This window comes from Panulirus ornatus, chromosome 9 (assembly GCF_036320965.1).
Source record: "Panulirus ornatus isolate Po-2019 chromosome 9, ASM3632096v1, whole genome shotgun sequence".
Lineage (NCBI taxonomy): Eukaryota > Metazoa > Arthropoda > Malacostraca > Decapoda > Palinuridae > Panulirus > Panulirus ornatus.
The window spans coordinates 29,934,486-29,949,903 of NC_092232.1; the positions used below are offsets into that span (position 1 = coordinate 29,934,486).

Here is a 15,418-nt window from a genome sequence, read left to right on the forward strand (position 1 = left end):
GCGAGGTGAGAAATATTAGGGTGGCTAAGACAAAGGAAGGTTGGGACATCTTATTTGTACCTAACCCTACATATCCAAACCAAATTTGGCATAACCTAATCTATTTTAGCCTAACTTAACCTATCCCAACCCAATCAAACTTATCTAAGCTATGTTAGAAGAGGTCAGGTTACACAAACCTAACCCAATGTGGCATGGATTAACATATTTTACATTAACCTAATTTGACCAATCCCAGTCTTATTTAGGTGTTAGGTGACCAGAAAAATATTAGGGTGGCTAAGGTAAAGAAAGGTTGGGATAACCTAACTTAGCTAAGTTAGGTTAGAATAGGTAAGGTTAGGGAATGTTCGGATACCTAAGGTAACGATTGGTTAGGATGAAAAAAAGTTGGGATAAGTTAGCTTTACCTAATCTTACACAACTGAACCAAATTTTACTTATCCTAAGAAGTGATTTGTTGATATGTCAAGTGTACTTACACTAATACAATCAAACCAAATTTAGCATAACTATATATCAACCTAACCTAACCAATCACACCTAGGTAAGTTAAGGAATATTTGGGTGACTAAAGTAAATGAAGGCTGAGATAAGTTTATTTAATCTTGCATAAATGAAGCAAATTTGGCGTAACGTATTTTATTCTATCATAACCAAACCCAATCATACCTCTGTAAGTTAGGTTAGGTTACGTAATGGCATGTTTGGGTTGCCATGGTAACGATTAGTTGGGATAAGTTACCTACACTTAAACACCATTGAACCAGATTTCTCATGACTAACCTAACCCAATCATACCTTATAAAAGTTAGGTTAGGGTCGCGTAACAATTTATTTTAGCTGAACCATATCTAAACAAATCCAACCTAGGTCAAGTTTGGTTAAGGAATGTTAGGGTGGTCAAGGTAAGAATTTGTTGGGATAAGTTAATATTATCCACACCAACAAAATAGAATTTGGCATAAAATTTGTTTAACCTAACAAAATCCAGTTATAAAGTTAGCTTACAAAATATCAGCAAGACCAAGGTAAAAGAAAGGTTAGGACAAAAACCCTACAGAACCAATGCAAATTTAACATAACTTCTTTTAGCCTAATCTAATGTAACTCAGTGAAACCAAGTTAGGCTAGTTTTGGGAATGTTAGGGTGACCAAGGTATGGATTGTTTGGGACTAATCTATGACTACCTACACTGACATAACAGAACAAAATTTGACAGTTTATTTTAATCTTCCTTAATTTGACATAACTTATTTCAACCACACCTAATGAACTGGGTTAACTTAGGGAATGGTAGTTGCCTTAGGTAGAGAAAGGTGTAGATAAGTGTAGTTTATGTAACCTTATACAAAAACTGAAGTATGGTGTTCTAACCTAACTTAATCCAACCAACCTGGGATAATTAAGATTACATTAGGCAATGTTAGGATGGCCAAAGTAATGATTCCTTGGTATAACATTATTTACATTAACACAACCAGATATGGCATAACTTAACCAATTCTAACCTAACCTATCATATCGAGGTTAATTAAGGTTAGAGAATAGGGTAGCTAAGGTAAAGAAAGGTTCGAAGTGAGGGAATGTGAGGTTGATCAAGGTATAGATTTGCTGGAATAAGTCAACATTCCTAACACTAAAACATCTGAATACAATGTACTGTAACTTATCCTATTTTGATTAAACCTAACTGAATCCCACCTATGTTAAGTTAGGTTAAGGAATATTAGGTTGGATTAGGCAAAGCAAGGTTGAAATAATTTAGGTGTAACTAACTTCGCACAAATAAACCAAATTTGGCATAACACCCCATTTAATCCTCACATATCCTTAACTCTCCTACGCTAACTTCAAAACTTGAAGATTGCAATACACTGCAATGTTGGTTCTTTTTTCCTCTATTATAGGTATTGCTTTGGCTTTTGCTCCTGAGTGCTGGCTGCTTGTGTGTCCCCACCAATCACTACACCATGCAGTACTCAGAAAACTGCTGCATCACATGAATACCATGAGGTCATTGGCAACTCATCATGGGCTGTTTTGATGACCATTTCTTTCCTTACACCTCAAATTTTGGAGCTCTTTAACCACTCATATCTTTCCAAGTAACCATGACCTGGCACTATTTAAAAGACAGGCTTTTCACTTCCTTTAGTTAGGCTAACCTACCTTAACCCAACCCAGCCTACACTAACCCAACAAAACAATCTAACATAGGTAAGGTTGTTTTGGATTTGATTAGTCTATATTGAAATAGGCTAAGTTCAGTCAGATTAAGTAAACCTTACTTGTACCAATCTAATCTGACCTTGGTTAAACTAACTTAGGTAAGGTTAGGTTAGACATAGATGAAGTTAGTTTAGTTTGGTTGAGTGAGGTTAGGTTAACCTTAAAGCAAGTTAACTGAACCTAAGCCAACTTAACGTAGGTCATGTTGTGTTGGGTTGGGTTGTTGGCATTGGATGGGTTAAGTTAGGTTAATGATTCTCTGTTATAGAACCTTGGTCAGGCATCATCCCTTCTACAGCAACAGTCCTCTCCCATGTGTAGCACAACCACAAGACCTAGGCAATGCCTTTCTGTAACCTAGAGCCCAATTAGGGGAAATCGGCAACACCTCTCTCCTTCATCACCTGCAGCATAACTACAGGACCAGGCAACTCCTCCTTGCAGCCATGGGGCCTTGGCAGCTCCTGCCTCTTGCTGGGCAGCCATGAATCCTTAGAAACACCTCCTTCCTGCAGCAAGGCCATGAGACCTCAGAGAATCTTCCTACAGCCAAACTGCAGGGCCTCTATAGCACAACCATGGGATGAATGTAAGGCCTTCTCCCTTCTATTGGCTAACTATCGGACATCTACATCCTCCTGAAACACAGGCATGGTGTCTCTACAACCTTCTTTCATCTGCATTGCAACTATGGGACCTTAACAATGTCTCTTCACTTCAACACCACCTGCAGTGCAACCATGGGCCCTTATCATCGTTTCTTCCCTTCAACAGCACTTGTAGTGCAACCAGGGGACCATAGCAATGTCCCTTTCCTTCAACAGCACCTGCAGTGCAACCATGGGACCTTAACTTTGTCTCTTCCCTTCAACAGCAACTACAGTGCAACCATGGGACCTTAACATTGTCTCTTTCCTCCAACAGCAACTGCAGTGCAACCATGGGACCTTAGCAATGTCTCTTCCCTTCAACAGCACCTGCAGTGCAACTATGGGAGCTAAGCAACATCTCATCCCTTCAACAGCACCTGCAGAGTAACCATGGGACATTAGCAATGTCTCTTCCCTTTAACAGCACCTGCAGTGCAACCATGGGACCTTATCAATGTCTCTTCCCTTCAACAGCACCAGCAGTGTAACCATGGAGCCCTAACATCATCTCTTCCCTTCAACAGCACCTGCAGTGTAACCATGAGACCATAGCATAGTTTCTTTCCTTCAACAGCACCTGCAGTGTAACCATGGGACCTTATCAACGTCCTTTTCCTTCAGTAGCACCTGTAGTGCAACCATGGATCTTAATATTGTCTCTTCCCTTCAACAGCCCCTTCAGCACAGCCACAGGGACCTCGGGAAAGACTCCTACTTCCTGCAGTATGAACAATATATTTTGGCAGTACCTCTTCCCTCTTGCAGCACAACCACAGGACCTCGACAACACCTCCCCCTTCTGGAGCATAATCATGATATCTCGGCAATGCATTCTTCCTCCTGCAGCACAGGCATGGAACTTCGGCAATGCTTCCTTTCGCCTTCAGCCCAGTCAATGGACCTCTATATCATATCCACCCTCCTGCAAAGATATGAAACCTATACAATGTCCTCTCCCTCCTGCAACAAAATCACCATATCTCGTTAATTTTCCCCCTACCATACAGCTATGGAACCTCGACATACCCTCCTCTCTCCTGCAGCATATCCTCCGAAATTAGGTAATGCCTTCGTGCAATAGTCAGGGAATTTTGGCAATGTGTCTACCTGTGCAGCCCCACCTAGGGATCCTTGGCAACACCTTCCTGTGGCACAGCCATGATACCTTGGCAACATCTCCCTTTTGCAGCTTAGCCACAGGACCTCTGTAATGCCTCTTCCCGATTGTAGCATAGCAATGGTACCTCAGCAATGCCTTCTTCCTCCAGTAACTTAGTTGAGACCTTGACAAACTTGATAATGCCTCCTCCCTTCTTCAGCACAAACACTGCAATGTCTTCCCTCTGTAAACACAGGACCTCTCTGCAACGACACCTCCTTCCTGCAGAAGCACCACCAGAACAGGCACTCATCTCCTGTAGGAGCACCATAGAACTTTTACCTCACTGAAAATCCTGCATCTGCACATGTAGTAACAGCTCTCATGAGCTGCACTTGCATATGCATATTGATATAGCATTTTTGTTTTAGCTGTCTTTGTGCTCCTCTCTCATGCTTAGAAATGTAGAGCCTAATATCCCAACATATATATATTTATATATATATTTTTATTATACTTTGTTGCTGTCTCCCGCGTTAGCGAGGTAGCGCAAGGAAAGAGATGAAAGAATGGCCCAACCCACCCACATACACGTCCACACACGCATATATACATACCTATAAATTCCAACATATACATTTATATACATACATACACATACATATACAGATATACACATGTACATAATTCATACTTGCTGCCTTTATTCATTCCCGTCGCCACCCCGCCACACATGAAACGACAACCCCCTCCCCCCATATGGGCGTGAGGTAGCGCTAGGAAAAGACAACAAACGCCACACTCATTCACATTCAGTCTCAAGCTATCACGTAAAATGCACCAAAACCACAGCGCCCTTTCCACATCCAGGCTCCACAAAACTTTCCATGGTTTACCCCAGACGCTTCACATACCCTAGTTCAATCCATTGACAGCATGTTGACCCCAGTATACCACAGCTCCCTTTCCACATCCAGGCTCCACAAAACTTTCCATGGTTTACCCCAGACGCTTCACATACCCTAGTTCAATCCATTGACAGCATGTTGACCCCAGTATACCACATCGTTCCAATTCAATCTATTCCTTGCACGCCCTTCACCCTCCTGCATGTTCAGGCCCCGATCACTCAAAATCTTTTTCACTCCATCTTTCCACCTCCAATTTGGTCTCCCACTTCTCGTTCCCTCCACCTCTGACACATATATCCTCTTTGTCATTCTTCCTCACTCATTCTCTCCATGTGACCAAACCATTTCAAAACACCCTCTTCTGCTCTCTCAACCACACTCTTTTTATTACCACACATCTCTCTTACCATTTCATTACTTACTCGATCAAACCACATATTGTCCTCAAACATCTCATTTCCAACACATCCACCCTCCTCCGCACTACTCTATCTATAGCCTATGCCTCACAACCATATAACATTGTTGGAACCACTATTCCTTCAAACATACCTATTTTTGCTTTTCGAGATAATGTTCTCTCCTTCCACGCTCCCAGAACTTTCACCCTCTCCCCCACCCTATGATTCACTTCCGCTTCCATGGTTCCATCCGCTGCCAAATCCACTTCCAGGTATCTAAAACACTTCACTTCCTCCAGTTTTTCTCATTTCAAACTTACCTCCCAATTGACTTGTCCCTCAACCCTACTGTACCTAATAACGTTGCTCTTAATCACATTTACTCTCAGCTTCCTTCTTTCAGATACTTTACCAAACTCAGTCACCAGCTCCTGCAGTTTCTCACCCGAATCACCCACTAGCTCTCTATCATCAGCGAACAAAAACCCCTGCCGCAAACGACACACAGAACAAGCACTTCATCTCCACTGTACACATAGCTTTTACCTCCTCGAAAAACTGTTTCACTGTTCTAACAGCTTTGCTCCATCATATATATAATACATTCACTAGCTGTCTCTATTAACTCTTATCAATTAAGCCTAATCCAAAATGATACAATAATAATATGTTTTTTAAGTATTTCTCGCAGTTACATTTTCAAGCAAGAAAAGATCACAATCCTCAAGCACTTCTGATACACGTCCCACAATCGATGCCTTACATACCTATTAAATCCAAAACCCATTCATTATAATTTCAGACATACACAACAAATATCGTAATTTACACTTACAAAATTTCATCCTTTGCCTTTGTACAATCACGTGCATGCATTCCCCAATCTAAGCACCCTCACCGATCATTTGGCTTTTAGTTATTTTGCCGTGACAACAATCGCCACATTTCACATTAGTCTCAAGAAACAACGAAGAAATGCCCAAACCCACACCCCTTCACATCAGGTAAAACATTCAGTTTACCCAATCACAACAGCAAAATTACATTACCTACACAGCCTTTCCCATAGGTTTTCCAACCCCAGACGCTTCACATCCCTAGTTCAATCCACTGACAGCATGATCAACCCCAGTATACCACATCGTCCAATTCAATCTATTCCTTGCCCCCTTTCACCCTCCTGCATGTTCAGGCCCCGATCACACAAAATCTTTTTCACTCCATCTTTCCACCTCCAATTTGGTCTCCCCCTTCTCTGTTCCCTCCACCTCTGACACATATATCCTCTTGTCATCTTTCCTCACTCATTCTCTCCATGTGACCAAACCATTTCAAAACACCCTCTTCTGCTCTCTCAACCACGCTCTTTTTATTACCACACATCTCTCTTACCATTTCATTACTTACTCGATCAAACCAACATATTGTCCTCAAACATCTCATTTCCACACATCCATCCTCCTTGCACTAACTCTATCATAGTCATCAGCGAACAACAACTGACTCACTTCCCAAGCTCTCTCATCCACAACAGACTGTATACATGCCCCTCTCTCCAAAACTCTTGCATTTACCTCCCAAACAACCCCATCCATAAACATATTAAACAACCATGGAGACATCACAAACCCCTGCCGCAAACCGACATTCACTGAGAACCAATCACTTTCCTCTTCCTACTCGTACACATGCTTTACATCCTCGATAGAAACTTTTCACTGCTTCTAACAACTTGCCTCCCACACCATATATTAGTAATACCTTCCACAGAGCATCTCTATTAACTCTTATCATATTCCTTCTCTAGATCCATAAATGCTACATACAAATCCATGTGCTTTTCTAAGTATTTCTTGCATACATTCTTCAAAGCAAACACCAGATCCACACATCCTCTAGCACTTCTGAAACCACACTGCTCTTCCTCAATCTGATGCTCTGTACATTCCTCACCCTCTCAATCAATACCCTTCCATATAATTTCCCAGGAATACTCAACAAACTTATCTCTGTAATTTGAGCACTCACCTTTATCCCCTTTGCCTTTGTACAATGGCACTGTGCATGCATTCCTCCAATCCTAAGGCACCTCACCATGAGTCATTTTTTTTTTTTTTTTTTGCCGCTGTCTCCTGCGTTTGCAAGGTAGCGCAAGGAAACAGACGAAAGAAATGGCCCAACCCACCCCCATACACATGTGTATACATACGTCCACACACGCAAAATATACATACCTACACAGCTTTCCATGGTTTACCCCAGATGCTTCACATGCCCCGATTCAATCCACTGACAGCACATCAACCCCAGTATACCACATCGCTCCAATTCACTCTATTCCTTGCCCTCCTTTCACCCTCCTGCATGTTCAGGCCCCGATCACACAAAATCTTTTTCACTCCATCTTTCCACCTCCAATTTGGTCTCCCTCTTCTCCTCGTTCCCTCCACCTCCGACACATATATCCTCTTGGTCAATCTTTCCTCACTCATTCTCTCCATGTGCTAAAACCATTTCAAAACACCCTCTTCTGCTCTCTCTACCACGCTCTTTTTATTTCCACACATCTCTCTTACCCTTACGTTACTTACTCGATCAAACCACCTCACACCACACATTGTCCTCAAACATCTCATTTCCAGCACATCCATCCTCCTGTGCACAACTCTATCCATAGCCCATGCCTCGCAACCATACAACATTGTTGGAACCACTATTCCTTCAAACATACCCATTTAGCTTTCCGAGATAATGTTCTCGACTTCCACACATTCTTCAAGGCTCCCAGAATTTTCGCCCCCTCCCCCACCCTATGATCCACTTCCGCTTCCATGGTTCCATCCGCTGCCAGGTCCACTCCCAGATATCTAAAACACTTCACTTCCTCCAGTTTTTCTCCATTCAGACTCACCTCCCAATTGACTTGACCCTCAACCCTACTGTACCTAATAACCTTGCTCTTACTCACATTTACTCTTAACTTTCTTCTTTCACACACTTTACCAAACTCAGTCACCAGCTTCTGCAGTTTCTCATATGAATCAGCCACCAGCGCTGTATCATCAGCGAACAACAACTGACTCACTTCCCAAGCTCTCTCATCCCCAACAGACTTCATACTTGCCCCTCTTTCCATAACTCTTGCATTCACCTCCCTAACAACCCAATCCAAAAACAAATTAAACAACCATGGAGACATCACACACCCCTGCCGCAAACCTACATTCACTGAGAACCAATCACTTTCCTCTCTTCCTACACGTACACATGCCTTACATCCTCGATAAAAATTTTTCATTGCTTCTAACAACTTGCCTCCCACACCATATATTCTTAATACCTTCCACAGAGCATCTCTATCAACTCTATCATATGCCTTCTCCAGATCCATAATGCTACATACAAATCCATTTGCTTTTCTAAGTATTTCTCACATACATTCTTCAAAGCAAACACCTGATCCACACATCCTCTACCACTTCTGAAACCACACTGCTCTTCCCCAATCTGATGCTCTGTACATGCCTTCACCCTCTCAATCAATACCCTCCCATATAATTTACCAGGGATACTCAACAAACTTATACCTCTGTAATTTGAGCACTCACTCTTATCCCCTTTGCCTTTGTACAATGGCACTATGCACGCATTCCGCCAATCCTCAGGCACCTCACCGTGAGTCATACATACATTAAATAACCTTACCAACCAGTCAACAATACAGTCACCCCCTTTTTTAATAAATTCCACTGCAATACCATCCAAACCTCCTGCCTTGCCGGCTTTCATCTTCCGCAAAGCTTTTACTACCTCTTCTCTGTTTACCAAATCATTTCCCTAACCCTCTCACTTTGCACACCACCTCGACCAAAACACCCTATATCTGCCACTCTATCATCAAACACATTCAACAAACCTTCAAATTACTCACTCCATCTCCTTCTCACATCACCACTACTTGTTATCACCTCCCCATTTGCGCCCTTCACTGAAGTTCCCATTTGCTCCCTTGTCTTACGCACTTTATTTACCTCCTTCCAGAACATCTTTTTATTCTCCCTAAAATTTAATGATACTCTCTCACCCCAACTCTCATTTGCCCTCTTTTTCACCTCTTGCACCTTTCTCTTGACCTCCTGTCTCTTTCTTTTATACGTCTCCCACTCAACTGCATTTTTTCCCTGCAAAAATCGTCCAAATGCCTCTCTCTTCTCTTTCACTAATACTCTTACTTCTTCATCCCACCACTCACTACCCTTTCTAATCAACTCACCTCCCACTCTTCTCATGCCACAAGCATCTTTTGCGCAATCCATCACCGATTCCCTAAATACATCCCATTCCTCCCCCACTCCCCTTACTTCCATTGTTCTAACCTTTTTCCATTCTGTACTCAGTCTCTCCTGGTACTTCCTCACACAAGTCTCCTTCCCAAGCTCACTTACTCTCACCACCCTCTTCACCCCAACATTCACTCCTCTTTTCTGAAAACCCATACTAATCTTCACCTTAGCCTCCACAAGATAATGATCAGACATCCCTCCAGTTGCACCTCTCAGCACATTAACATCCAAAAGTCTCTCTTTCGCACGCCTGTCAATTAACACGTAATCCAATAACGCTCTCTTGGCCATCTCTCCTACTTGCATAAGTATACTTATGTATATCTCGCTTTTTAAACCAGGTATTCCCAATCATCAGTCCTTTTTGAGCACATGAATCTACAAGCTCTTCACCATTTCCATTTACAACACTGAACACCCCATGTATACCAATTTTTCCCTCAACTGCCACATTACTCACCTTTGCATTCAAATCACCCATCACTATAACCCGGTCTCGTGCATCAAAACCACTAACACACTCATTCAGCTGCTCCCAAAACACTTGCCTCTCATGATCTTTCTTCTCACGCCCAGGTGCATACGCACCAATAATCATCCCTCTCTCTCCATCCACTTTCAGTTTTACCCATATCAATGTAGAGTTTACTTTCTTACACTCTATCACAAACTCCCACCACTCCTTCCCTTGCATTTGTCCTCTCACCAACCCCTGACTTTACTCCCAAAACATTCCCAAACCACTCTTCCCCTTTACCCTTGAGCTTCGTTTCACTCAGAGCCAGAACATCCAGGTTCCTTTCCTCGAACATATTACCTATCTCTCCTTTTTTCTCATTTTGGTTACATCCACACACATTTAGACACCCCAATCTGAGCCTTTGAGGGGGATGAGCACTCCCCGCGTGACTCCTTCTGTTTCCCCTTTTAGAAAGTTAAAATACAAGGAGGGGAGGGATTATAACCCCCCCCCCCACTTCACATCCCCTTTCATCGCCTTCTACGACACGTGAGGAATGCGTGGGAAGTGTTCTTTCTCCCATATCCCAGGTATATATATATATATATATATATATATATATATATATATATATATATATATATATATATATATATATATCCCCCTGGAGATAGGGGAGAAAGAATACTTCCCACATATTCCCTGCGTGTCGTAGAAGGTGATTAATAGGGGAGGGAGCGGGGGGGCTGGAAATCCTCTCCTCGTTTATTTTTTCAGTTTTCCAAAAGAAGGAACAGAGAAGGGGCCAAGTGAGGATATTCCCTCAAAGGCCCAGTTGGAAAGAATCACAATTTTGCCCGTGATCAAGATATTCCATTAAGTCCACAGGGAAAATGAAACACGAAAGTGCACTTAGGAACTTACGTGTTTCATTTTCCCCATGGACTCAAGAATATATATATATATATATATATATATATATATATATATATATATATATATATATATATATTTTTTTTTTTTTTTTTTTTATATACTTTGTCGCTGTCTCCCGCGTTTGCGAGGTAGCGCAAGGAAACAGACGAAAGAAATGGCCCCACCCCCCCCCCCCCCATACACATGTACATACACACGTCCACACACGCAAATATACATACCTACACAGCTTTCCATGGTTTACCCCAGACGCTTCACATGCCTTGATTCACTCCACTGACAGCACGTCAACCCCTGTATACCACATCGCTCCAATTCACTCTATTCCTTGCCCTCCTTACACCCTCCTGCATGTTCAGGCCCCGATCACCCAAAATCTTTTTCACTCCATCTTTCCACCTCCAATTTGGTCTCCCTCTTCTCCTCGTTCCCTCCACCTCCGACACATATATCCTCTTGGTCAATCTTTCCTCACTCATTCTCTCCATGTGACCAAACCATTTCAAAACACCCTCTTCTGCTCTCTCAACCACGCTCTTTTATTTCCACACATCTCTCTTACCCTTACGTTACTTACTCGATCAAACCACCTCACACCACACATTGTCCTCAAACATCTCATTTCCAGCACATCCATCCTCCTGCGCACAACTCTATCCATAGCCCACGCCTCGCAACCATACAACATTGTTGGAGGTATATATATATATATATATATATATATATATATATATATATATATATATATATATATATATACACACACAAGATTGTTCTTTCGTATGCGCGAAAGTTTTGCATAAAGTCCAGTTCCAAGAAGGAAAAAAAAATGAAAAAATCGAATGGCTAGAAAGAAAAACTGATTTGACTCTGAACTAGAAAGAAGCATTCAATAATTAAAAGGAACATATAATGTTATCTTGGCTGGGAAAGAGGAATACTAAATTCGTGTTTTTCTCATGATTTTCCCATCAGCAAGAGAGTGCAATGGGCAAGAATTTCTTTCCTTCCCCGAATTAGTTGGTGAACACAATTCCCTCTGGAAAAGATCACCTTCAACGAGTCTGAATTTTTTTTTGTCATGTTTATGAACAGTGGAGTTCCCTATAATTATCAACATTCAGCCAAGGACAGAATTAACCAGCAACTGAACAACAAATTATAAAGTTTTATATCTGCGCTGAAAAGCTTTCTTTCAAAATATCATATCAAAAGCACGTCGTGGGACGATGATTCTTTCTAACACGTCTGATTATTTGCAGTTACATCCACCTAATTCAAACCACCATTGCGTTGTTAACAAGTGACCAAACTATTCTAAGTTAAAAGCGAAGCATCTCTGCATTACACAAGACGACTGCATAAATTCAGTACCAGAATCCTTTATGGAAGTTTAAACATGAAATATTATTTATCGAATGTTTACTGTAGCCCTTACACTTTTAATGTCTTATTTTTCACCAAAAGTTATCTCAAGACTATGGAGCTTATATCAGAATATTGTAGACTTTACAAGTTTGCTGAAGTTCATTTTTGTTTCGAGCAAGGACATGATGTTTGACAATATTAAGTTGTGAATTTTTAAAATGTCCCACTTACTTATCTAAACAATTATTTCTGAAATGTAATGATTTGCAGACATTTCTTTCTCTGAAATAAATGAACAATTCTAGTCAGCGTGATCAATTAGTTTTGTAGATGCAATTCCTTCCGATAAGAAAATGTTAAACAGATCACAGGTCTATTATGAAATTACATTTTCTTTAGATTATTTTATGTGGCGCGAAAAAAAAAAAAAGGTGTTCTAGCTTAACCCTGAGAGCATCTTAGGACTAAGGCTCACTTTAATTCAGTTCCTGACCAGCACACTAAAAATAAACACTATGATTTTGTACTGTTTCAATCCTTGTAGTAAAAGTAAGTTTTCCCATCTCTGTTTGATATTAGTTATATGATGGATTACGCTCAAAATTATTAACAAATATTTTAGCATTTATAAATAAAAAAGTAATTTCGAAAAATGAAATTTTGTAACGATGTCCATATTAAAGTATTATTGAAATAAATCACACTAATTTCATATTAGTTCGTCTGTCATGGCAATTTGACCAGTCCACAATAACAATGTTCTGAGCTCCATTATATGATTTCATAGCACAGAGGTCAGTGAGCGTGGCTAATGATATTCTAAGTCAATATCAAAAAACTAATCCCTCATATAATTACATTCTTATTAAATAACTTTCCTTCAAATCACAAATACATTCTCATTAAATAACTAATCCTTCAAATCACAAATACATTCTCATTAAGAATTTGTTTATAGACTTCCGTATTTGAACATTCATATATGTGAAAATGAGAGTAGAACTTGGCTATAAACATTATTATTCTTACCACAATCAACAAAGATATATATAATTTAGAATCGTATTTTATCTTTGATATTTACGGTATGACGACAGTAAAAGTTCCATGCAGACACATGGTTTATAATAGATAGCAGTTTTGATAAAGTACGGCATTCAAGTTTATTACTTCCTAAACATTTTCGAGTCTTATAATTTCAAGGTGAAGCAGGACATACAAACCCAAAAACCAGACTTCCGCCTTAGTCAGAGGTCAAGTCACCTGCTGATCTTAAATGAAACTCGACCAACAAACAAGCAGATAAGTAAATATGTTACTTACCCTCCGCTGTCCAGCAGGTCACTTACGGCTGTGACAACCATCACTTTCGACTAACGAATTTCGGGACAAAAATTACAGTACTGTATATATTCTCGAAGGCTATTTGCACATACGTGTTACCAAATACATTGAATAGCAGTAGTGTCATACTTTTTTTAGCAACTGTTTATAGGCCTAAGATTTTTCTGTATTCACTTTCACAGTACACTTTGCTTTTCCACCATTTCATTTCATGAATCATTACTCAGTGTTTGTTAAATGAGTGAAATTATAGGTCACGCCTCTCATCGCTGGAACAATATCATTGGCCTTTCAGTTTGTATCAATTTCACATCACCACTTCCTAAAAGTTACGTGAATTCACAAACACAAGCCAATCACCATTTTTTTTTTTTTTAATTTTCTATCACCTGGAGTGTAACGTCATATTTACTTTGTTTCACACTGGTTTTGATTTCCTTTAATTCCTGAAAATGAATCACTTTATTGAAATCTGAATTCATAACATGATTACTTTTATTTGACTACACGATCACGTATTGAATGTTACACATCAGCTATACTGCACTTCCTTCCTCTCTCGTCCTACCCTCTCCAGGGTCAGGGGTCAACTGATGGCTGGCGTGACCGCCTCAGTTTGCGGGACAGTTTGACCAGCGAACCGGTGGTTTGGCTGGGTTCATATAACACGATAAGTAAAAACATACTTGTGTCGGATGCCTCGATTTTCTTTTTCTTGTAGAGAAACAGGGTTTGAGGCTTATAATAAATGACACTTAGTGTTGTATCAATTGTTAGCCGAGTTAAGTTTATAACTGAAGCAAAGACGAGTGGCGGAACAACGGTTGTTCGCCTATAACGGAGGGCGGGTATGTGTGTGTGTGTGTGCAGGCGCTGCCTCAACCTGGTTTCGCGTGATACTAGGTTGTCAAAACTGTATGTATCACATGACATGGCATAAGTAACAACTTAAGTGACCCGAATTTCTTGAGTCTTACCAAAAGATATCTCTCATAATGAAAACGAGTCCTTTTTTTGATGCAGGAAGTGAAACTGCAATGAAAAATGCAATGCTAAATTATGATTTACTCCTTTGTTCTACTCTCCATACACTGTACGTGGCTTTCCCTTACTGTCCACATGCCAGGTCTGCATTGAACGTACGCTTCATTCTAGACTTTTTTTTTTTTTTATACTAATCGCCATTTCCCGCATTAGCGAGGTAGCGTTAAGAACAGAGGATGAGGACTGGGCCTTTGAGGGAATATCCTCACCTGGCCTCCTTCTCTGTTTATTCTTTTGGAAAAAAAAAAAGGAGAGGGGAGGATTTCCAGCTTCCCGCTCCCTTCCCTTTTAGTCGCCTTCTACGACACACAGGGAATACGTGGGAAGTATTCTTTCTCCCGCATCACCAGGGATATATATATATATATATATATATATATATATATATATATATATATATATATATATATATATATATATATATTATATAAGTTTGTTGAGTATTCCTGGTAAATTATATGGGAGGGTAAAAGAGCGTGGTAAAAAGAGCGTGGTTGAGAGAGCAGAAGAGGGTGTTTTGAAATGGTTTGGGGACATGGAGAGAATGAGTGAGGAAAGATTGACCAAGAGGATATATGTGTCGGAGGTGGAGGGAATGAGGAGAAGTGGGAGACCAAATTGGAGGTGGA

General features: G+C 40.6%; 1 protein-coding gene across 9 annotated transcripts in view; it reads right to left on the reverse strand.

The window, feature by feature from the left end:
• Positions 1 to 14,644, reverse strand: part of phtf (putative homeodomain transcription factor) — a 260,330-nt gene extending 245,686 nt beyond the window's left edge. Inside the window, exons 1-2 of one of the 9 annotated variants that reach the window (XM_071664934.1) lie at positions 13,725 to 14,403; positions 4,128 to 4,298 (exon numbers count right to left, since the gene is read on the reverse strand). Coding sequence is in view for 3 of the 9 variants with exons in the window: in XM_071664929.1 (XP_071521030.1) it covers positions 13,725 to 13,765 (41 nt within the window). In the remaining 6 variants the exon portion in view is untranslated. Of the gene's footprint in view, positions 1 to 4,127; positions 4,299 to 13,724; positions 14,408 to 14,431 lie in introns of those variants that run through there. The other 8 variants (XM_071664936.1, XM_071664929.1, XM_071664942.1 and 5 more) reach the window with 8 other exon arrangements.
• Between the last annotated feature and the right edge of the window lie 774 nt (positions 14,645 to 15,418).